This window comes from Bos mutus, chromosome 2, assembly GCF_027580195.1.
Source record: "Bos mutus isolate GX-2022 chromosome 2, NWIPB_WYAK_1.1, whole genome shotgun sequence".
Taxonomy (NCBI): Eukaryota; Metazoa; Chordata; class Mammalia; order Artiodactyla; family Bovidae; genus Bos; species Bos mutus.
This window is the reverse complement of record NC_091618.1, coordinates 45,661,847-45,687,188: the sequence shown is the minus strand read 5'-3', so window position 1 is coordinate 45,687,188 and position 25,342 is coordinate 45,661,847. Positions and strand designations below refer to the sequence as shown.

The 25,342-nt window shown below is 38.9% G+C and overlaps 1 protein-coding gene across 2 annotated transcripts; it reads right to left on the bottom strand.

Annotated features, from left to right (window-relative positions):
• Positions 1–1,067: 1,067 nt before the first annotated feature.
• On the bottom strand, positions 1,068–25,342 carry TMEM237 (transmembrane protein 237). 2 transcript variants are annotated; one of them, XM_014480975.2, is made up of 13 exons: positions 25,154–25,342; positions 23,054–23,085; positions 22,156–22,166; positions 21,190–21,246; positions 19,131–19,268; positions 13,240–13,360; positions 12,155–12,312; positions 9,743–9,866; positions 9,270–9,461; positions 7,344–7,417; positions 6,603–6,696; positions 6,083–6,204; positions 1,068–4,039 (listed from the first exon to the last, which is right to left on the bottom strand). In XM_014480975.2, exons 1-13 carry the CDS (start codon positions 25,193–25,195, stop codon positions 3,978–3,980), a joined length of 1,227 nt encoding a protein of 408 aa, XP_014336461.2. In that variant the 5' UTR covers positions 25,196–25,342; the 3' UTR covers positions 1,068–3,977. The 2 variants fall into 2 exon arrangements, with proteins under 2 accessions (XP_014336461.2, XP_005904308.2); XM_005904246.2 differs by lacking the exon at positions 25,154–25,342 and adding an exon at positions 24,386–24,893.

Sequence of the window (25,342 nt, the reverse complement as noted above, 5' to 3'; positions counted from 1 at the left end):
GTTGGATCTCCTTGCAGTCCAAGAGACTCTCAAGAGTCTTCTCCAACACCACAGTTCAAAAGCATCAATTCTTCGGCACTCAGCCTTCTTCACAGTCCAACTCTTACATCCATTCATGACCACAGGAAAAACCATAGCCTTGACTAGACGGACCTTTGTTGGCAAAGTAATGTCTCTGCTTTTCAATATGCTATCTAGGTTGGACATAACTTTCCTTCCAAGGAGTAAGCGTCTTTTAATTTCATGGCTGCAATCACCATCCACACTGATTTTGGAGCCCAAAAAAATAGTCTGACACTGTTTCTGTTTCCCCATCTATTTTGCATGAAGTGATGGGACCAGATGCCATGATCTTCGTTTTCTGAATGTTGAGCTTTAAGCCAACTTTTTCACTCTCCTCTTTAACTTTCATCAAGAAAGCTTTTTAGTTTCTCTTCACTTTCTGCCATAAGGGTGGTGTTATCTGCATATCTGAGGTTATTGATATTTCTCCCGGCAATCTTGATTCCAGCTTGTGTTTCTTCCAGTCCAGCGTTTCTCATGATGTACTCTGCATATAAGTTAAACAAGCCTGCCCCTTAATCCTTCATAAACCTTCTCTCTTCTCCATACACCTCCAAATACTATCCCCTGAGTTCCAGATGCTATATTTTTAACAGTCTACTTGGATACTTTTACTCGACTGTCCCATAGATTCATAACCCAACACATTAACATTCATCTTCCTTCTCAGACGTCTATGTTCCAAACACATTTCGTGTAGCAATGTCATATCCACAAAATCTTAAAACTTGACAGTTTTTAATTCATATCCTAAATATTTGAACCCGACTATTCCTCTTTATGGCTCCTCATTTAGGGTATCTCACATAGACGACTGCAGTGCTTTACTGCAGGGGTCCCTGGCCTACCATTATCCACCCTTCCCACTGCCCCAGTGTTCATGCAGCTTACCTTTTAAAACACACGGAATCAGAAATGTTCAGAGTTTCTTTAATCGGCCACAAAAAATTCTTTAATACAGAAAACAAGGGACTCCAAAATGCTCTATACCACCTCAGGATCATTTCTTATGTCTATTCTATATGGAATCAGGTTTTCTTTTATTCAACGGTCACCTCAGAGTTTAGCCTTTAGTTAAGTTTTATAACCCCATACACATACCCCCAAAGCAGAATTAACTGCTGTCTCCAAGCTTCTACTTGGCATATTCCTATTAGTGGGCTCACACTATTAGAATTAGTTGTTAATTTCAAAAAATAAGAGTTCTTGGAGGTAAAAACCTGATCCTCACTTTTCACTCTTCAGGGCTCACCACACAATAGCTCAACATCCTTGACATGTTTGCTGTCATTTTGGGTCGTGTTTAATGACTGTTCAAAGAGACTTGCTGTCCATCAGCACACTCCAACTTCCTTAGGGTTCATGTGATGCAACAAAAATCTAACCTAAATCTAACCAAACCTCTAGCCCTAACTTCTGGGCTATAGGAAATTCAGGAGATACAAAGTGGATGATACTTTCAGGAGAAAAAATTAAATAACAATACAGGTGGGACATTTAAAAAAATTGATTTGGATTCTTCATACACACACACACACAAAATGTCGTGGGAATGTGTAGAATGGTATGGTCACCCTAGAAAAAGAGTTTGGCAATTTCTTAACAAACTAAACATAAAACTACCATACAACCCAGTGGTTGTACTCCTGGGTGTTTTTGTTGTTCAGTTACTAAGTCTTGTCCAACTCTTTGTGACCCCATGGGCTGGAGCACACCAGACTTCCCTGTCCTTCACTATCTCCTGGAGTTTGCTCAAACTCATGTCCATTGAGTCAATGATGCCATCCAACCATCTTATCCTCTGTTGTCCCCTTCTCCTCCTGCCCTCAATCTTTCCCAGCATCAGGGTCTTTTTCAATGAGTTGGCTCTTTGCACCAGGTAGCTAAAGTATTGGAGCTTCAACTTCAGCATCAGTCCTTCCAATGAATGTTCTCAATTGATTTCCTTCACGATAGACTGGTTTGACCTTGTGAGAAGACTCTTGCGAGCACTCTTGGAGTCAGCACTCCAATTCAAAAGCATCAGGTCTTTGGTGCTCAGCCTTCTTTATGTTCCAAATCTCACATCCATACATGACTACTGAAAAAACCATAGCTTTGACTATATGGACCTTTGTTGGCAAAGTGATGTCTCTGCTTTTTAATAGGCTGTCTAAGTTTGTCATAGCTTTTCTTCCAAGGAGCAAGCATTTTTTAATTTCGTGGCTGCAGTCTCTGTCTGCATTGATTTTAGAGCCCAAGAAAATAAAATCTGTAAAACTCACATTCATTCAAAAACCTATACACAAATTTTCATAGTAGTTTTATTCATAAATAAAAAAGTGGAATCAGCTCAGATGTCCTTTGACAGGTAAATGGTTAAACTTCAATAACTTGCAATGTGACTTTGCAATCAAAAGGGATGAACTATGGCCTTACAACATGGGTGAATCTCCAGGGAATACACTGAGCAGAAAAAAGCTAATCCCTAAAGATTATATACTGTATATTTCAACTTATTATTGAAATTATAAGATTTAAGAAATAGAAGACATTAGTAATTGCCAGGGCTTGGGGTTAGGGGTACAGGGAAAGGATGTAGGAAGGATATTGTCTGTTTATAAAAGGGCAACATGAGAGATTCTTACAGCTTTTAGACTTGGTAGATACACAAACATACACAATTGATAAAACTGTATAGAACTTAATATATACATAGACATACACATACATGTAACAGTAGGGGGATTCCCTTTTCAGCAGCTCCTGACAGCTGGAGAATACCTTATAGACAAGCAAGATATTCCTAGTTGGCATGTGTATCAAATTTAGACCTATTCTCAGCGCCATCCAACTCCACCATCAACTTATCAGTCCTCTTCTATTCCACAACATTCAGTGGGTTGCTAATCAGGGCAGGCTCAGTTTTACTGAGGTGCTCAAGAGACTCTGAGACATCTTTTCCCACAGTGAGCCTTAATGTCTTGAGCTCTAAGTCTCATGTCAGTTGAGGCACCAATAGATACAGCTCTGAAGAGATCTCTTCCAGTGCAGGACCCACCTGAAGAGTGGGATTTCCGTGAAGGTCAAAGATCTCTCTGACAAAGAACTCAGGAACAGGTACGGTGAATTTCGACTCATACTTCTTGTCATTTAAAAAAAGAGGCAGGGGAAAAGGTCTGCAGAGGTCAAATGAGTGTTAACTTAATAAGCTCACAGGCCTCTCCTTTACTCTCCCGAACTCTTGGCCAGCTTGGCTTCTCTCTTGCTATGTATGTTTCTTAAAGCTCCCTATATGATTCTGATGTGCAACCAGATATGGGAACTACTGGTATAGGTCTTAAAAAAAAATAAACTTTTACAATTATATAACTTCTCAAACGAAAGTTACATTTCCTTTTTATTAGCCATCTTTCAAGCTAAATTACATTTTACTTATTACATGATACACAACCACTGAACCAGTTTCAAAAATGACAAAATTCATACTTCAATTTATTCAGTCAGGAAACATGAAAAATAAATAATGAAGGTCCTTTTCCTCCACTTCTTCTCTATTCTCTAAACTTATGTTTAAACTTGATAGATATTTTGTAACACTAAAGTTATGGCTTTTTTAAAAGCACTGTATTACTGCTTTTAAAGATAATGATTATAAATGCAACTAATCTGAAAAAACAGGAAATAAACACTTTCACCTGTTGGTTTCTAGTTCATTATCTCCTTCATCATAAAGATGATAATGCTATAGAAATTAATGTTTGGGTATAAATTACAGATACAATTTTAACATTTTCCATAATCCTGAGACATTTTTCAGTATTATATATCAAAAATCAATTCCAAATACATCTGTACATATATAAAAATACATTTACAAACAAGAATGGGAAAAATTCTAAATACTAGGTCATTACTCAGAAGGTGAGTTGGCACTATGAAGAGGCTTTGATTCCTTTATCAGGATATTCTTCCACATCCGAGGAAAACATCAACTCTGGGAGAGAAAATGAACAAATCATACTTAAAATGATTTCCCAGCATCTCAAAAAGTTTTATAACTTACTAATGAACAGTCTTAAAATACTGACATATTATAGAATTATAATTCTTTATGTTATAAATTATTATTATAAATTCTTTATATAATTATTATATCATATAATATAATTCTTACTTGAGTACAAGTAAGATTTCTTGATAGTGAACTCTGAGTTTTAAAAGATGAGCTATTGACAAAAATACAAGTTTTGCATTTTGAGATGTACAAGTTTTTAATGCATTGTAACTCCTGAAAAATAAAATATATACAATAGAGACAATATAATAACTCATACCAGGAAGTTTAAAACACTTAGAGAATCCAGGATCATTAAACGGCTAAAGAAGTCTAATTCTATAGTGATCATGAGAACCTAAAATATAGGACACAGCCATAGAGGAGGACCTGGAACTAAGATTAGGTGTGTGCCAGGAAAGTTTAAATATGTGACCCCATTTAATCACCATGAACTCCCTTTAAGTGAGAATTATCTTCCCATTTTATATTTCCTTTTTTTTTTTTGTCCATATGGAAATGCTATTTGACTCACATAACCCTAAAAGAGAGCAGGATTCTGGAAATATAAGTAACATATACTTTATGATTAAGATTGAATACTGCATAAGCCAGCTGAATTAGCTTCAATCCCAGTGGAGAATGTTATTAACTGGCATTTCGACATTTAAACTATCACTAAGCATAGTCCCATAATTTACTAAAATACCAATAAATATTAAAAAAAGAAAACCTTAGGAATTTAGTAAAATAAAGTCCCCTGATGTAAACATGAGATGAAAAAAAAAAACTTTGAATGATGAAAAACTACACCAAGTTAAAGAAAAACTGCGAACTACCTAAAGCCTAAGAAGATTTTTTAAAATATTTTAAATATATCTAAAAGGAATAATTAGTGAATAACACAAGAAAAGGTACATTCATGAATGAAAACACACAAGATTACATTTTTTGTCTTGGTTTTTACAAATGGAAATGTTGGAAAGATTCTCAGTTTCAAGATTTCTGAGACACAGGCTGTAATCAGTTGATCAAATTGTGGTTAAATGCTTTGTTTAACAAATCAAGAATGAAATAATAGCCAAAGTCCAGAAAACAGCAAAGAGATTCAAGGGTGAAACTGTGGAACATCTACCAGGAAACACAACTTACAATACAAATATTAAGCTGTTCTCAGAGCAATGCTGAAAGACGAGCAGTTTACAAATGTGATCCTTCTTCAGGTGTTCCAAAAGAGGTCTGAGGACTACAGATTAGTAAATCTCACTTTACTCTGGGCACTTTAAAGATTGCTAAACACTTCATTAGACAATGAAGGGTTAAGAATTTGTGCCAGGTAGAGGAGGAGGTAAGGGTAAATTCACCTGAATATGTGTCTAGCAGAGGCTAACAGATGAAGCATATGATTAATTTCAAATTTATGGGCTTCCCGAGAGGCTCAGCAGTAAAGAATCTGCCTGCAATGCAGGAAGCACAGCAGGAGCTGCAGGTTCAATCCCTGGGTCGGGAAGATCCCCTGGAGGAGGAAATGGCAACCCACTCCAGTACTCTTGCTGGGAAAAGCCCATGGACAGAGGAGACTGGAGGGCTATAGTCTATAGGTTCGCAAAGGGTCAGACACGACTTAGTGACTGAGCAGCAAGAGATACTTTGATCAGAAAGAGACTAAGAGAAAGGAAGAGCAAAGACTTTCTATAAAATACCTGAAAGGGTCCAAGAAAAGAAATATCTCCAAAATATGTGGAAACCCTCATTAAGTGCTCCAAGACTCCAGCTCTCCTACACACGCCTCTGTTTTTTGCAGCATTCAGTTTCACCGCTTTATTGTTATACTTCTTGGGTTATTTTAAATGCATCTTTGTTATTGAAATGTTATAATACTATAAAGTATAAATGACATAATGCTATATCCATTAAAAGAAGATTTATGAAGTCATTATAGAAGATTTTATGATGTACTTATACTATTTTTTTCTTTAATACCTTCACTAAGATCCATGCCTGGCCTGTAAGACAAAAAAAGCCAAGATAACCCAACCAGAACGGCCACCACCAGATTCACCACAATCCATGGCTGAAGAACCTGCTCCTCAATTCCTTCTGCCCTAGAGGTACAGAAATACTCATCAGAAATGTCTTCATTGTGATCCATATATCCAGATATATCTATTTTATAAACTTAAAAAAAAATTAGCCATCCTTATCTAGAGGAGTAACAAGCATAAAATAAAACTTCCCTATGAAATACACTATATAGCATGAGAATTTTAAAACCATAACTTAAAAGATTTAAAACATTGTTTACAAAACATTTCATTAAAAATGCAAGAGTATATAACAATAGTTATCCATTAACCAGTGGAATAGGGGGTTTTTTTGGCCACAATTGTAGAAACAAAAACAAGGCCCTCATTACTATCTTGAAAAAACAAGAATAGCACCATTCCTCCCGCTGTTGCTATTATTACGATCAACAATTACAAGTGCTACTATGAATCCTTACCAGAGGCTACCGTTAACAGAAGAAGGTGTGTAAAGGTGGATTCTGTCACTCGTCATTTGTTGACTCAGAGATAATACAAGAGCAGTAAAGTACACTGAGAAAAGACAAATGAATTACTAATCATGTACTTTTAACAACCCAGTTTGTTTGGAACTTATAAATAACTTTAAGGTCAAAAATAATCTGAGCTTTGGGAAATGATGACACAAAAAATTTTCATTTGGTCAATTTCAATAGGCTGGATAGTCTTACATTATTTTTCAATATAGGTAGAGAAGGGTCTTTAGATACTCACTATTTTATCATTAGACTGACAAGAATCTAGAAGATCATTTAAGAAATTAAATGATTCAAGGTCTTAAAATTAGTTTTATTAACATTCTCATAATTAGAACAAAATTTACTCCAAATTACCAAAAAGGTAAAAAAAAATAGTATTTGTTACTAAAATGCCCTATCAGCCTTATTTGTTTAATGTCAAGTAGAAAACACAAAAGTTAAATATTAAGTAATACAGAACAATAAACTTTAAAAAGTTAGATAACCTCTACTGAAAAATAATTCTAAACCTCCACTGAAAAATAATTCTATCAAAATTATACCTACCATAGTTTAATTACAAATTCCACTGAATATTGATATGAAATGTTTAGAAGTAGCAATAATATAAAATCATTTAAAAAATAAAATTATACTTTTTTTCTGATTCAAATTTACACAGTTATCAAATTATTTACTTACAGAAAGATGCTAAAGCTCTTGGATCCAGAGCAAGAAAATTTCGGATTGCTACTGACGTTTTAGCAAAGTCAATCCTAGAAAATACAAAAGCCTCTCGTCACAGTGTAGTTGTAAACTTATTACAAAACTGTACAAAACTGTAGTCTCTAGACAACAGTTTCTTCTCTATTTTAATGCTACCACATGTACTGTCTGTTATGAAGCTTTAAGTAGCTACAGTTTATACTTAACACACACAAAAGAATCTTATTTACAAAGGCCACATAAAACATTTAACTAAAAGACTATTTTAGTCATTATTCCTTTAGCATTAAGAAGAAACAAATTTGATCAGCTATTTCATTAGATTCTACTTCCTTTTATTACTCATATTGAGTGACAAGCTGTTGTTTTCTTAGTGGGTTAAATTGTGTTCCTAAAAAGATATATTGAACTTCTAAATCCTGGAACCTGTGAATGTGACCCTATTTGGAAATAGAATCTTTACTGATGCAGTCAACTTAAGATGAGGCCATTACAAGGGGCCTAATCCAATAAGACTGGTGTCTTTATAAGAAGAGACACAGATCCATGAACACACAGGTAAGACTGTCATCTGATAATTGAGGGAGAGGCTGGAGTAATGCATCTACAAGCCAAGGAACACCAAGGACTGCCAGAAACCACTGGAAGCTAAGAAACAGGCAAGAATAGACTCTCCATGGATCCCTCTAAAATGGAACCAACCTTGCCAACAACTTGGTTTTATTTTTTATTTTTTTAATTTTTATTTTATTTTTAAACTTTACATAATTGTATTAGTTTTGCCAAATATCAAAATGAATCCATCACAGGTATACATGTGCTCCCCATCCTGAACCCTCCTCCCTCCTCCTTCCCCATACCATCCCTCTGGGTCGTCCCAGTGCACTAGCCCCAAGCATCCAGTATCGTGCATTGAACCTGGACTGGCATCTCGTTTCATACATGATATTTTACATGTTTCAATGCCATTCTCCCAAATCTTCCCACCCTCTCCCTCTCCCACAGAGTCCACAAGACTGTTCCATATATCAGCGTCACTTTTGCTGTCTCGTACACAGGGTTATTGGTTTTAGACTTTCAGATTCCAAAACTGTGAGAGAACACATTCCTGTTGTTTCAAGCCACCCAGTTTGCGGTACTTTTGTTAGAGCAGTCCTGCTGCTGCTGCTGCTGCTAAGTTGCTTCAGTCGTGTCCGACTCTGTGCGACCCTGTAGACGGCAGCCCACCAGGCTCCCCCGTCCCTGGGATTCTCCAGGCAAGAACACTGGAGTGGGTTGCCATTTCCTTCTCCAATGCACAAAAGTGAAAAGTGAAAGTGAAGTCGCTCAGTCGTGTCCGACTCTTCGCAACCCCATGGACTGTAGCCCACCAGGCTCCTCTGTCCATGGGATTTTCCAGGCAAGAGTACTGGAGTGGGGTGCCATTGCCTTCTCCATTTGTATTGCAGTATAGCCAATTAATAATGTTGTGATAGTTTCAGGTGAATAGAGAAGGGACCCAGCCATACATATACATGTATCCATTCTCCCCCAAACCCCCCTCCCATCCAGGCTGCCACATAACACTGTGCAAAGTTCCATGGTCTATACAATAGGTCCCTGTTGGTTATAGATACAGCAGTGTGTATGTTTGGGACTTTTTGAGTTGATTATATTTGGATGAAATTTTGGATTTAGAGTTGATGCTGGAACGGGTTAAGACTTTGGGGTATGTTTTTGCTCACAATCGTCCCATCTCCTCCCCTCAAAAAGAACAGAAACAGAATGGCTCTTTAAAAAGTCAAAATAATATTAATATCCTGTAATTCTATTTTGAAAATGTCATAGTTTGTCAGGGACACATTTTGCTCAACACTTCCTTCCGAAGAAAGTTAGAGGGGCCTACAGTCACAACAGTCTTACCTGTCAAAGGCTGAAACTGTACTCAGAGCCAAAAGCAAGTAGAGAAGACTCTGGAATGGATATGCTAATGTCTTGTATTGCTGCAGAAGGTTTGAGAGGTCAGAAAGCTCATCTCCTGCCAGAACATAGATCACAACAATGTTCCACACAGCACAGCCAGCCAGGAAGCCATGGGAGAAGACACCAATCATCCTGAATGGAAAAGGGTTTTGTTAACATACACGAAAGACTAAAGCAAAAAGCTCATTCTTCAAATCTCTTCATGTGTAAGAATAAAGTTCAACATTTCACAGAAACAAGCTTTTCTTTTCTCTATACTAACAGGCAGATCATTTAAATCTAATTGAATGTCTGAAAACTATATCCACCCACCATTTTAAGCTGTCAATTTTTTAACATTATTGAACAATCAATTCTTAAAAAAAAAAATTGTGGAACATTAGTCTTTAGAAAAGTCCAACAAAATCAGTCACCGGAAAGCCCGATGCACCGACAGTGCAACATCTCTGGTCGTCCAGGAAGGTTTCATGTCCATTGACACATCGATCTTTTCTGTGGTCTTAATCAACTCTGAACGATCAGCAGCCTGGAATCGCCCTAAGAACACAACACACAATTAAAAACAACTCACAACAGAGAACCCTGGTGATCTTTCTTGTTATTCCACATTTAAGAACCCTCAACGTTGAGACTGAAATTTTACAGTTTTCTTGTCTTAAAATTCTCCCTGATTTGGCTCCTATTTCAGAAGCCTCTTTTCTCTCAGTTGCTAAAAACATACAATGTTTTAATCTTGAAGAGAAGTAAATGATGTCCACGTAATTTCTTCTCAACCCAAAACAGATGTTAAAGTAGCAGTCTTGGAAATCAATTTATTTAATGAAATACAATGAACTTGTAATTCAGAATGAAGTCTGGAAACCTTTAACATGATATAGTCTAAAACATTCTAATTTAGAGATTTTTACAAGTATCAAAGTGTAAATCCTACCACTATAAAGATAAGTCAATATTTGAAAACACTTCAAATTTCTCAGGCAAAGATGCCAGCGTATGTAGTATGGTGTTCTGTGGTGACAGAAGAGAAACAGATTGTTTCATACACTGGTCTTAAGATTCCCATGGAAACCATCAGTTCAAAGGTCAGAACTCAATACTGTGAGCAGAGCTTTATGCTTCTACTGCAGACAAGGAGGCTCCTTCTCAGTCATCAGCCAATCCACAAATGGACCTCAGGAAACTGGAAAGGTTCCATTATCTTTGAAAAACCTGGCTGTCAGACACTTTGGAGAAGGAAAGACAAAAGTGGGATACCTAATGTTCCCAAAGAAAAAGCAACTGCTGGGCAAATCACTGGTACGTTTCATGGTCAGTTACTTTACTAAGGGAAGTTTCTGTGCTACAGGAAGCAAGAATAAAAATGAGGATTGAGTGATATTGCTTGAAAATCAGTTCAGTTCATTCAGTCATTCAGTCGTGTCCGACTCATGAGGCCAGCACACCAGGCCTCCCTGTCCATCACCAACTCCCAGAGTCCACTCAAACCCATGTCCATTGTGTTGGTGATGCCATCCAACCATCTCATCCTGTCATCCCCTTCTCCTGCCCTCAATCTTTCCCAGCATCAGGGTCTTTTCAAATAAGTCAGCTCTCCGCATCAGATGGCCAAAGTATTGGAGTTTCAGCTTCAACATCAGGCCCTCCAGTGCTTGAAAATAGACTGAAGCAAATTAAATGGCCACACGGTATACTAGTCCTGCTGCTTGCTGCGTGCATGCTCAGTCGTGTCTGACTCTTTGCAACCCCATGGACTGGAGCCTGCCAGGCTCCTCTAACAGCCCTTACCTAGAAGTCATGAAACTTTGGTTCGAGTCCCTATTCTGTACTAATCAACTGTGAGACCCTGGGTGAGTCTGCCTCTCTGGGTCACAGGTTTCTCACTGGCCAACAAAGCCAAGATCCCTTAAGTGGGCTCTTAAGGAATCAGAATTCTAAAACAATTTACGCAAAATCTAAGTTGTAAATTTTAAGGGTTAACCTTTATGTTTTAGATGAGTTCTTTAGGCAGCATGTTCACAGCATATCCATGGGACTAATATATGGTTCTGATCATGCTTTCAGTAGGTTTTTCTTAAACACCACAGATGTAGTGTTATAACCAATGTGTGCTATATACAATGTCAGAACTATTTTTCTAAAAGAAAATATAGCTATAATGTTGTATTCCTCATTTAATATGGCAATACTCTCATGTATTTTCTCTTATTTATTTTTAATGATAGCATTTATATCATTACTTGCTCCACCACCAATATCACTACCAATTGCAGAAAACTGGTAAAAGTACAACAGAGAATAAAGAAATGGGTGGGAGGAGAGGGAGGTTTTTTAAATTACCAATCATCTCATAACCTAGAAACAACCAGCATTAATATTTTAGCATATTTTCTTCTAGTCTTTTGTCCTATGCATTTCTCTATAGTTCAAATCTAACTACAAGTATGTATGTTTGCTTTTCATTAGCATCTTAACATGAAGTGAAAAGTTCTCCCTAAACATTATTTTTAGTGGTGCAGAAGATTTCATTGTATAGATATGCCATAAACTGTCTGAAATCACTCCCCTTGTTTTTTGATCTCATTAATAACAATATGATGGTTTTTTCCAGCTTTTTGCTCTCATTAATAACAATATGATTAGCTTTATGTTTTTCCAGTTTTTTGCTCTCATTAATAACAATATGATGATTAGCTTTATGTATAAATTTTTATCCATATTTTTACTTATTTCCTTAATTCAGATTTCCAGAAGTATAATTCCTAGGTCAAAGGATATCCTTGTATAATTCTTAAAGGGTTCATGTTCCAAAATAAGGACCTACTTACTGCTTTTTTCCACAAACACTTTGCCTACAGGCTGGCTAATGCCCGTGGGTGCAGTGAATACAGACTGTTGTTCTGGACTACTTTGCTCGTCAGTAATTATGTCTTCATCTTCAACTCCTAGTTCATTGGCATAATGTAATTCCGCTGGCTGGGTTTTCCTGTAATCAAGGAGAATGTAAGAAAAATGGATTATTTCTGACCTTTTATAGACCCAAATAAGGAGGTTCTTGTGAGTCTAATGGAAAGAACCCTGGATTTGGAGTCAGGAAATTTGGTTTTTATTCAAATGGATCAGTTATTAACTGTTATGTACAGCAAGTCACTTACATTTCTGTGGACCTCAGTTTTCTCATCTGGAAAATGAAGTGACTGAACTAGATTTGAAAGGTTCTTTATAGACTTAAAAGTATATGATTCTATATAGATACTGATCACTATGTTGTAGAGTCATTTCCAAATATGAACAACAACGTTATATAACTTCCAGTATACTCCTTTAGAGTCTACCATTCTATCTTACCTGGGACTTAATTTCCTATGAAATAAACATTTTATGTATTGTTAGAATAATCATAATTTTAATTCTATTAATACGAGAAAATAAATAATAGCCTACCTTATTATACTGCTACTGCTAAGTCACTTTAGGCATGTCCAACTCTATGCAACCCCATAGATGGCAGCCCACCAGGCTCCCCTGTCCCTGGGATTCTCCAAGCAAGAACACTGGAGTGGGTTGCCATTTCCTTCTCCAATGCATGAAAGTGATATCACCTTTAATTTTTAATATCTTTAATAGGTAATGTTTTTACTACTTATATAAAATCTTCTATTTGTGTTCCTCTTCTTTAGATACAGCTCCTAAATATTTTATTTATTTAAATATAATATTTTACTTTTCTCAGTGGGCTTACTCTTTTCAAAGTTATTCTTAGATTAGTTTAACTAATACCTTTGTAATACTACTTATGCGAGAGAACACAACTGCAAGCATTTAATAAGACTTAGAAGCTGCTTTTTGGGAGCTCCAAATTAAGCATCAGGGTATATCTGCAGAATATTTAGAAGGACAAATAAATCCTTACTTCATCTTCCTTCGAGGTTTCTGAATAACTGGCTCCTCATCTGGCTCCACATTGATACCATTTTCATTTGGTAATAAAGATGGACTAGCTGTCTTCTTCTGGGTCAAGGTAGTCTCCAATTCTGAAAATAAAGCAGATTAAGTTTTTAAATAACTATAATGCAAAAAAAGAAAAGTAGCATGTAAGATTTCTGTAAGACAAAAGAACTTTAAGAATTCTAATTGGCCCCCAATTTTTTTCACCACCTTATTAATCTTTAATTTTTAAAATTTTACACCTCTAAACACTCAACAGAAAATTTGAAATCATGATGCCAAACAACATGAAAAAAGAAAAATTAAGTCATCCAACATTGAGGGTGTGTCAGAGCTCCAAGATTACCTCCAAGTTCTATGATTCTCTCAATGGACTCACAAGTCATTTACACTCACAGTTACGGTTTATTACAGGAAAAAGACACAAAAATCAGAAGAAGGAAAAAGCTCATGGAACAAAGTCCCAAAGAAACCAAGTCCAAGTTTCCAAGAGTCCTCTATCAGTGAAGTCACACAGGATGGTGCTAACTCTTCCAGCAACAAGTTGTGATGATATACATGTTCCTTGCTCTTTCCAGGGAAGCTCATCAGTCACTTAGCAGCCAGGAATTTTACTGGGGAGTGATCACAGAGGTACCTCCTGCCAAACACATACCAAAATTCTAGACTCCCAGAAGAAAAGCAGGTGCTCAGCATAAATCTCACTGTTTGCATAAGTGCACAGTGAGCCATCCTGACAGTTTATAGAGAAAGCTTTGTATCAGTGTAGACAACTGTTGCATAGGAAGCTGGAATGTTAGGTTCATGAATCAAGGTAAATTGGAAGTGGTCAAACAGGAGATGGCAAGAGTGAACATTGACATTTTAGGAATCGTGATCTAAAACAGACTGAAATGGGTGAATTTAACTCAGATGACCATTATATCTACTACTGTGGGCAGGAATCCCTTAAAAGAAAAGGAATAGCCATCACGGTCAACAAAAGAGTCCAAAATGCAGTATCTGAATGCAATCTCAAAAACGATGGAATGATCTCTGTTCGTTTCCAAGGCAAATCATTCAATATCACAGTAATCCAAGTCTATGCCCCAACCAGCAATGCTGAAGAAGCTGAAGTTGAACGGTTCTATGAATATCTACAAGACCTTTTAGAACTAACACCCAAAAGAGATGTCCTTTTCATTATATGGGCCTGGAATGCAAAAGTAGGAAGTCAAGAAACACCTGGAGTAACAGGCAAATTTGGCCTTGGAGTACAAAACGAAGCAGGTTAAAGGCTAACAGAGTTTTGCTAAGAGAACACACTGGTCATAGCCAACATCTTCTTCCAACAACACACAAGAAGACTCTACAAATGGACATGACCAGATGGTCAATACCAAAATCAGACTGATTATATTCTTTGCAGCCAAGACAGAGAAGCTCTATACAGTCAGCAAAAACAAGACCAGGAGCTGACTGTGGCTCAGATCATGAACTCCCTATTGCCAAATTCAGACTTAAACTGAAGAAAGTAGGGAAAACAACTAAACCATTCAGGTATGACCTAAATCAAATCCCTTACGATTATACAGTGGAAGTGAAAAATAGATTCAAGGGAATAGATCTGATAGAGTGCCTAAAGAACTACAGACTGAGGTTCGTGACATTGTACAGGAGGCGTTGATCAAGACGATCCCCAAGAAAAAGAAATGCAAAAAGGCAAAATGGTTGTCTGATGAGGGCTTACAAATAGCTGAGAAAAGAAGAGAAGCTAAAGCAAAGGAGAAAAAGAAAGATATAAGCATCTGAATGTAAAGTTCCAAAGAATAGCAAGGAGAGACAAAGTCTTCCTCAGTTATCAATGTAAAGAATAGAGGAAAACAATAGAATGGGTAAGACTAGAGATCTCTTCAAGAAAATTAAGACATACCAACGGAATATTTCATGCAATGATGGGCACAATAAAGGACACAAATGGTATGGACCTAACAGAAGCAGAAGATATTAAGAAGAGGTGGGAAGAATACACAGAAGAACTATACAAAAAAGATCTTCATGATCCAGATAATCACGATGGTGTGATCACTCACCTGGAGCCCGACATCCTGGAATGTGAAGTCAAGTGGGCCTTAGGAAGCATCACAACGAACAAAGCTAGTAGGTGATTGAATTCCAGTTGAGCCATTTCAAATCCTGAAAGATGATATTATGAAAGGGCTGCATTCAATATGTCAGCAAATTTGGAAAACTCAGCAGTGGCAACAGGACTGGAAAAAGTCAATTTTCATTCCAATCCCAAAGAAAGGCAATGCCAAACAATGTTCAAAGTACCACACAATTATACTCATCTCACACACTAGTAAAGTAATGCTCAAAATTCTGCAAGCCAGGCTTCAACAGTACGTGAACCATGAACTTCCAGATGTTCAAGCTGGATTTAGAAAAGGCAGAGGAACCAGAGATCAAATTGCCAACATCCACTAGATCATCAAAAAAGCAAGAGAGTTCCAGAAAAACATCTAATTCTGCTTTATGCCAAAGCCTTTGACTGTGTGGATCACAACAAACTATGGAAAATTCTGAAAGAGATGGGAATACCAGACCACCTGACCTGCCTCTTGAGAAATACGTATGCAGGTCAAGAAGCAACAGTTAGAACTGGACATGGAACAACAGACTGGTTCCAAATTGAGCAAGGAGTATGTCAAATCTGCATACTGTCACTCTGCCTATTTAACTTATATGCAGAGTACATCATGAGAAATGCCAGGCTAGATGAAGCACAAGCTGGAATCAAGATTGCCAGGAGAAATATCAATAACCTCAGATATGCAGATCATACCACCCTTATGGCAGAAAGTGAAGAAGAACTAAAGAGCCTCTTGATTTAAGTGAAGAGGAGAGTGAAAAGGTTGGCTTAAAGCTCAACATTCAGAAAACTAAGATCATGGCATCCGGTCCCATCACTTCAGATCAGATCAGATCAGTTGCTCAGTGGTGTCCAACTCTTTGCGACCCCATGAATCGCAGCACGCCAGGCCTCCCTGTCCATCACCAACTCCCGGAGTTCACTCAGACTCATGTCCATTGCTTCATGGCATGGCAAATGGGGAAATAATGGAAACAGTGACAGACTTTATTTTTGGGGGCTCCAAAATCACTGCAGATGGTGACTGCAGCCATGAAATTAAAAGATGTTTGCTCCTTGGGAGAAAAGTTATGACCAACTTAGACAGCATATTAAAAAGCAGAGACATTACTTTGCCAACAAAAGTCCGTCTAGTCAAAGCTATGATTTTTCCAGTAGTCATGTATGGATGTGAGAATTGAACTATAAAGAAAGCTGAACACCAAAGAACTGATGCTTTTGAACTGTGGTATTGGAGAAGACTCTTGAGAGTCGCTTGGACTGAAAGGAGATCCAACCAGTCCATCCTAAAGGAAATCAGTCCTGAATATTCATTGGAAGGACTGATGCTGAACCTGAAACTCCAATACTTTGGCCACGTGATGTGAAGAATTGACTCATTTGAAAAGACCCTGATGCTGGGAAAGATTAAAGGCCCTGATGCTGGAGGAGAAGGGGATGACAGAGGATGAGATGGTTGGATGGCATCACTGACTTGGTGGACATGAGTTTGAGTAAGCTCTGGGAGTTGGAGATGGACAGGGAAGCCTGGCGTGCTGCAGTCCATCAGGTTTCAAAGAGTCGGACACAACTGAGCAACTGAACTGAACTAAGAAAACTGTTTACCTGCCAAGTTCCCAGATTCCAGTCAAGCGGCCCTACAGCAAGTAGGCCTGTCCAGTCCTGCTGAGTTAACTCTTTTCTAAACACAAAGCATTAAATTCAGGCAAGTCAATAGAGCCTTCTAACCCACTAGCAACTCTTCCTATCTGGAAATACAGGAAATGGCTCCCTGGAATGCCCACAAAGACCCTAGAAATCTATTTTTAAAAGCACTTACAGCCTGGGCTGGAAATAGAAGCAGTACAGGCAACCACAGATGTGCTGGACAAAATAAAAATGAAACAAACATGTGGGAAGCTAGGCCTGTCGTGGCAGGTGCATTCTAGAATGGCAGTAAAGGTACTCTTTGGCCCAGGACTTAGTTGGGATCTTAATTTTCTAAAAACTATCACTTCTATAAATAAATTTGCTCCTGAATTATAAAGCTAGGTATTTTGGTATCCATCTTGATTTTCAACTTTGTACCCTAACTGAATTACTGAGACAGTAGTTTTAATCCAACTATCCTTGAATTAAATCAAAGGAAATAAACTGTTGGTAAAACTGTCTGAGGATCATTTCTGTCTCTTTTCGTCTCTTCTGCCCTCTACTTCTCCTCTTACTGCCCCCCGGCACTGTGGTATCCCACTTCAACTTGCCTCTCAAAACTGTGTTCCATTCTCCTGGCTTTTCTAGTTCCTGCTCTCTACTCCTGTAATCTCTTCATCTAATAAGAATCTATTGTTTTCTAAGAAAACAAAGAAATAGTCTTGGGAACTATTTTGTAATTAAACATTCATTGGGGCTAATGTTAATGGGAGAAAGCTAATCTTACAATCTTTGTTCCTTCCTTTTTTTTACTCTAATAAAATCTATTGTCATTTTCTAATTATTATAAAAGTTACACATACAATATATGAAAATTTAGTAAACATAAAGAAAATTTTTAAAAATCATCCCTAATTCTGCCTTCTAAAAATCTTACCACTGTTGACACTTTGCTATATCCTTCCATTCTTTTTACTGTATGTGTGTGTATGTACATATGTTCTGGATTGAATTGTCTCTCCTGAAAGATATACGCAAGTCCTAATCCCCAATACCTGTGAATGAGACTTTAGAAATAGGGTCTTTGCAGATGTGATCAAGTTAATATGAGGTCATGCTGGATTAGGATGGGCCCTAAATTCAATGGCTGGTGTCCTTATAAGAAAAGCCAAAGTTGGACACAGAAACACAGGGAAAAATGTGAAGATGGGGGCACAGAATGGAGTTATGCTGTTACAAGCCAAGGAATGCCAAGAACTACAAACCACCACCAGAATCTGGAAGAGGCTAGGGTGGATTCTTTCCTACAAACTTTGGAGGAAACATGGCCCTACGGACACCTTGATTTTGGACTTCTAGCCTCCAGAACTGTCAAGAGACTAAATATCCATTGTCCATTGGAAGGCATGCCGAGATCTAAACTTTCTATTTTGCTTCTGAAATTGCATCCCTTCTCTCATAATCTGTACATATATTCCCTCATAGCTCAGTTGGTGGTGGCTTCCCTGATGGCTCAGAGGGTAAAAGCATCTCCTTGCAATGTGGGAGACTCAGGTTTGATCCCCGGGTTGGGAAGATCCCCTGGAGAAAGAAATGGCAACCCACTCCAGTACTCTTGCCTGGAAAATCCCATGGATGGAGAAGACTGATAGGCTACAGTCCATGGGGTGGCGAAGAGTCAGACACAACTGAGCAACTTCACTTTCACTTTTCAGCTCAGTTGGTAAAGAATCTGCCTGCAATGCAGGAGACCCCAATTCGATACCTGGGTTGGGAAGATCCCCTGGAGAAGGGATAGGCTACCCACTCTAGTATCTGACCTGGAGAATTCCATGGACTGTATAGTCCATGGGGTCACAAGGAGTCGGACACCACTAAGCAACTTTCACTTCACTTCACGATCAAAAGAGATCCTGTTAAATATTCCTGACTTAACCCTCTGGAGTTACCCTAGCAATAAAAATTTTAAGCAAAAACAAACAAACAAACAAACAAAAACTGGATATGAGTGGGGAAAAATAGAAATAGACAGGTTTTTAATCATATCCCTCAAACCACAACTGTTGTCACAACCTAACCTTGGTTTCTTTACATACCAAGAGGTAGCCTTGTTTTCTTCTGCCTCCGTTGAACAGGAGCTTCTTGATGTTCTATGGAGTCTTTGGTTGGTGGCTCGCTGCCCTCAGGTGGCCTGTGAACAGCAGTCTGAACAAGACCTTCCGAAGAAGCACTAGCTACAGAGATACAGAGTAGGGGGAAATGGGGATAACTTGAGCAGAGACTACTAACTCTCAAAAATATGGGGAAAGGGGAACTGGAACGTTTCCTATCTAATATCCTCTTCTCTCACAGAACTAATTGTGCCCCAAGTCTTGATTTCCTCCCCACTTACCTGTAACTTTGGGCTTCAAGTTGAAAAAACAAAGAAATGAGGGAACAAGGAAGACTGAGGAAGAAAGAAAACTGGGGACTAGAAAGAAGAACAAAAGACAGGGAGGAGGAAAATCGCTTCTGAACTTTCAAAAAAGTGAAAACATGATAGAAACTGTCACCATAGGGAACTTTCTTATGCCTTGAGGATTATCAGCCTCTAAATATCAACAGTTTAGTCCTTCATTTATAAATTAACACATGATAACTTCATCATGGATAACTGGAGTTAACAGAGAACTTATAAATCTCTCCCCTCATTAAATCTTTGAACAGATTTTGACACATTTTGGCAGATCTGAACTCTGCTTCATACATTCCCTTGCCAGTTTCTTCACAAAAGAATACAAATGAGTGAACAAATGAACAGATCTATCAGTATCTTGGTATTATCAATAGTGTTCAATGAAATAGAAACTAAAATAAGCTACTTTTTGTCCACTAGGTTAACAAAAAAAAATTTTTTTAAGTTGATATTTTCCAGCGTTCCTTAGCAAATGTGACACTCAAACTCTGTTGCTGGTACGAAGATAACTAAAGCTCTGTTAAAGGCAATTTAGTAGAAACATATTAATAATGCACAGGTCCTTTCATCAGTTTCACTGCTAGCAATCCATGTTATAGAAATATCTCTTCTTCCCCATCATCCACTATTTTATGTAGAAGAACTGCAAACTGTTGGAGTGAAAAATTTGAAATAACCTAATCAAACAACAACTTTAATAAAAGCCAGCAATACATCCCTTTGTCGAGAGCACTGATTTTTTTTTTCTTTTTCACAAGAAAAATAGTTGGTAGCTGGGATAGAGCTATACCTCTGTTCCTACAACTCACTCTTTATTGCATTCTTCACCAGTGACCTTTTTAAGTCCATAGGTAAGACATGTCTGTACTTAATTGTGAGTACACTTTTAGAGCCTAGCATTTCAGCGAGTATCTTTGTGAATCTAAGTCTCTCTGCCTCTTTTCTTTTTGTTCCATGTCTGTATATTTTTCTGTATACATCCATCTCCATTTTTTTCTCTTTTCTTACACCCACCATCTATTTATTAGGCAATGATAAGCTAATATAAGTTTCCCACCGGGTATAAGGTAGGACCAGCTATGAGCTTTAGGACATTCATCCAGCAGTGGTGGACAGGACAAAGTGGGGTGGAAGGAAGCTAGAGGTACAGAGCGATGTTGGAGGCACCCCCCGCACCTCAGGTGAGAGGAGGAAAGGTGCTAGACTAACCAGTGGAGATGGCAGCAGGAAAAATACATTAAAACTACTATATAAAAAGCAAGCTTGAGCTTCCCTGGTGGTCTAGTGGTTAAGAACCTATCTTGCAATGCAGGGAACATGGGTTCAATCCCTGGTCCAGGGGATTGTGTCTCTAAATCCAGTATCTTGTTCAAGGGTCTGGAACTGATCACAGCTTAAGACAACTTACGTTATCTGGGGATAAAAGACCTCAAAGAGTCCAAGAAAGTTGTGGAAGTTAAGATTGGGGGCAGCACTACCCTTTATTCCACAAATGTTTCTAGATACTCCTCAGCCTGCCCATTGCCTTATCCCTCATTACCATCAAGAATCCCACTGCTTCAGAGTGAACTTGATCCTATCTTTAATAAAGCAGTGACTTGGGACTGTTAGGGCCTTGCCTCTCCCTGATCTGTGATGTTTATCATGTCCGAGGTCCTGGAAAAACCTGTGGTCCCACACAACAAAGAACAACTTCTTACCAAGCGGGGTTTTCGTTCTGGGCTTCTTTTTCTTAGGACGACTAAGTGGAATATCATCTATAAAAGAGAAAGAACACCAGAAAAGGCTGCCTAAAAGTCAATGCATGGAAAAGTCAAAAGGGAACTTTTAGTGGGGAAGACCTTTCCCTTCTCTTCCCTGGGTCCAGTCAACTTCTATACATTAGGGGAAGAAGGTGAGAAATTGACAAAGTTAAAGGAAGCCCAGAATGTAGCACAGGTAGCTCACAGCTGGTCAGTAAAGTTATAAACTGTGACAGAAAGTGGGCTCATCAAATATTCATCTGATCCCCTACATTTCCCAGCCCCTTTGCACTGGGGCCTATGACTGGTTCTGACCAGGCTGTAAGCAGAAGTGTTCTGTGCCATTTGGGGGCCAAGACATTGAAAGAGCCAGTGAGTAACCCTCCAGCTTCCTCATCCCTTGCTGTGGCAACTGAGGGGGCCTCACGTTAAGATGGCAGAACTGCAGCATGGAAGTAGCTGAGATCACTGCATCATTAGTGAAGAGGGAGAGGAAGGTAACTTTCCTGGATTGCTCCTATGATGGACTTTGCATTAACCAGAAAAACCCCTTATGATATTAGGTAACTGTGATTTGGGGGTTAGTGTGACGTAACCCAGTCTATCCTGATGAAATGAGACAAAAGAAGATGTAGTCCCTATCACAGAACTATATGCAAGACAACAGTTATATTCTAGGTGACTCCATTCAGGGATGAATGCTTTTTAACTTTTAAGGTCAAATATCAACCATATAACTAGTGTCACATAGTATCAGCCATCCTTTAAAAATGGCAGTCATAGGAGATTAATATGATAAAAAAAATTGTGACATTATATACTATTCAGATTCAAGTTTAAGGGAAAATTAAGGGGGAAAAAACTAACTTCCAAACATCAAATACTGTATTTAGAAAATTTTACATTAACAGAAAACTAACTCACCTTGAATAGCACTTTACATGACACCACCAAATTTAATCAGGACAGAGACAAAAAGAGAAACTCTATTAATTAGAAATCTATTAAACTGTCAGATTGTAAATTGACTTATATCATTACAAATTTAAAATAAAATTAGCTTTCACAGAAAATAAGCTAATTTACAAACTAGCTTATTATTTATAAGTAATAAGCTGTTTAATAAAACTAACAAAATAACCCCAATATTTTCTGAACCTACATATACATACTCCCTGTCTATTAATAAAGTGGGTTAAACAGATTAAGGACTCTCATGTTGTCACTGATTAAAATCAGCTTAAACTCTGAGGAAACTATTCTCACAAACAAAAGAGGATCAGAATTCTGATCAACAAATCACTAAAACATTCAGAACAGACACAGTATACGAATATGTGGACATTCAGTCTTTGAAACAGAATGTTTAATTACAACTGTTATCTTAATGATTCAAGGATTTTTCATCTTTAAGCTTGAGGAAGTCTTTTCTGAATTATTATAATTGTGCAATGCTATGCTATGCTATGCTAAGTCACTTCAGTCGTGTCCGACTCTGTGCGACCCCATAGACGGCAGCCTACCAGGCTCCCCCGTCCCTGGGATTCTCCAGGCAAGAACACTGGAGTGGGCTGCCATTTCCTTCTCCAATGCATGAAAGTGAAAAGTGAAAATGAAGTCGCTCAGTCGTGTCCGACTCTTAGCGACCCCATGGATTGCAGCCTACCAGGCTCCTCCGTCCATGGGATTTTCCAAGCAAGAGTACTGCAGTGGGGTGCCATTGCCTTCTTCGAATTGTGCAACGGTACTAGTCAAATTTTTTCACTTTGTTTATTTTGCATTTTTAAAACTAGATAATAAAATTACTGTAAATTATTTTTACCTTGGCACAGGTGGAAGGGCTCGTGGAGGACGCTATGGGAAAAAGAAAACTGCTTGTAAGTGAAGGCCTGGGGGAGCATCTTTACTTCACGTATTTTAAACTTTTGATAACCCTGTTCATCAAATGAAACCCAAGAGATACAGATGAGAAATCAGATGGGCAATTTTAATTTTTTCTATCACTTCTAAATTTCACATAAAATTCCTTCCTTCCTATATTCCTATCTTCAGGCCAGGCACTGTTCTAAGCATTAGAGATACATTAATAAACAGAACCGAGAGATCCTTGCCTTATGCAAAGTACATCCTAATGGTTAAATATTAGAAGATAACATTAGGCATATATATTTTTATATATATGATGAAGAATGCTGCTTTAGTTAGGAAAAGTCTCTCTGAGGTATTTGAACTGAGACCTGAATAAGAAAGGAGCCAAAGGGGAGCAAATACAAAATATTTTACTGGAGGTTGGGCTTGGAGAGTTTCAGATAAAAGAAGGCCAATAAAGGTGAAGCACCGTTATCAAGGCATGGGAAAATTAATTAGGAAGACCAACAGAAAGAACTGAGATTTTGCTTTAATTCAATGGGAAGCCAATGGAGGTTTTAAGTCACAGAGTAAAATACTAACATTTATATAGTAACATTTTAAAAATGTTACTAACACAACACAGTAACCTTTTAAAAAATATACTCTGAATACAATGTGAAACACCCAATTTAGGGCAGAAAGAAAAAAATTCTAAATGTACTATAAATTTTCTACTTTACATGAACAAGAAAAGTGTTCACAACATTAATTGGCTATAGGCCAATATAAAATAACACACGTTTTAAGACGTGCTTGCAGGTCACAGAAATTACAGTTAAGTAGCACTCTGGAATCTTTCAAAATAAAATAATAACAAATATGTCTAGTAATCAGTTTAATATTCCAAGTATCTCAAGTTGCTTGCAGAAGACATTGATTTTGAAGGGTTAAATTTTAAACAACTCATTGCTTGTTCCACAACTGTCCCATTCAGCTATCCATTCGTTCAAAAAAAGTGTGTTAATAAAAATGCTACAAGACTAAGACATCGCCGGCTGTCTTAGCACTATCCAGTAGCCAAAACTGAACTGGCAAAGGATGGGTACTGTTCCATCAGTCTACAAAACGGTATTGTTCTAAAGACGCTATGGACCGTGTTCTAACCAAAGACTCAGTTCAGACGACAACTCCTCATTTCAAAAGTCCCGCAAAAATGACGTGTCATCCATCCAGAAACTCAACCTCTATGTTCCTCAAAAGTAGAAAGTCTCATCTGAACTGAAAGTAACTAAGGCTCGCTTACCACCTGCTTCTTCCCCATTGCCTCTAAAGCTTGGCTCTCCGGCGGCTGCCGGCTCCCAGGCGCTGGTAACTCACACCCCGCCGGGGTTCACACCCGCCTCGCTGCCGCGCGCGCAGGCGCAATGCGTCATCAAGCTGCGCCGCACAGGCCGTACTGATCCCCAGCCTCCACGCAGCAGGGTGGGAGCGAGGGGGAGCACGGAGACCCGGTGTGGCTTTTCCGGGCTACACTTGCGGCGGGCGTTGGAGTCGGAACCCCGGGAGGGGAGACTCCGGCGGATGCGCAGTAGCAATCACTATTTTCCCCGTGGTCTCCCAAGTGGTTGCAGTGATTTGTTCGAGAGAAGTGAGAGAAGACCAGGATTAAAAGTCCCTGCTGGCAAACAAACCTCTTTCCTGGGCAGCTAAAACGCTCCCTGGGAGGAGTCGATAAGGGCCTCGCTGGCAACCCCCGCACCCGCAGGGGCGGGGTCTAAGTGAGTGAGGCGTCGTCATGGCAACACCCTCACTCAGACCCCCCCACCCCCACCCCAGGCCCCCCGGAAACTTCACACCTGGCTCTCCGCCCGGCTTTTGGAGTTCGGGTCCGGCCCTGGGAAGAACTTCTAGCCCCCGCTCCCAATCCCTCTCCTGTGACCACCGAAGGGGCGGATGCGCGAGCTTCCAGACTGGGGTTCGCCCCTTCTTGTCTCCAGCACGTCGGTATCGGCCCCGCCCCAGAGGCTGCGGCCGCGTTAAGGCAGCGGCTGACACGCCCTTCACCGCTCACCCGGTGGTCCTCTTCCACCCCGAGCCTGGAGTCGGCCCTCATGGCGTTGTGCCCGCCTGGGCTCCCTCGGCGCAAGTGCTGCCGGCGGGAGCCTGGTTCCCCGCAACCCTGCAGCCTTCGGGACCAGCGGGAGGCGGGGGCTCTGCGGAGCCGGACTAGGCCGCCGCCCCCGGGCCAGGTCTCCGCCCG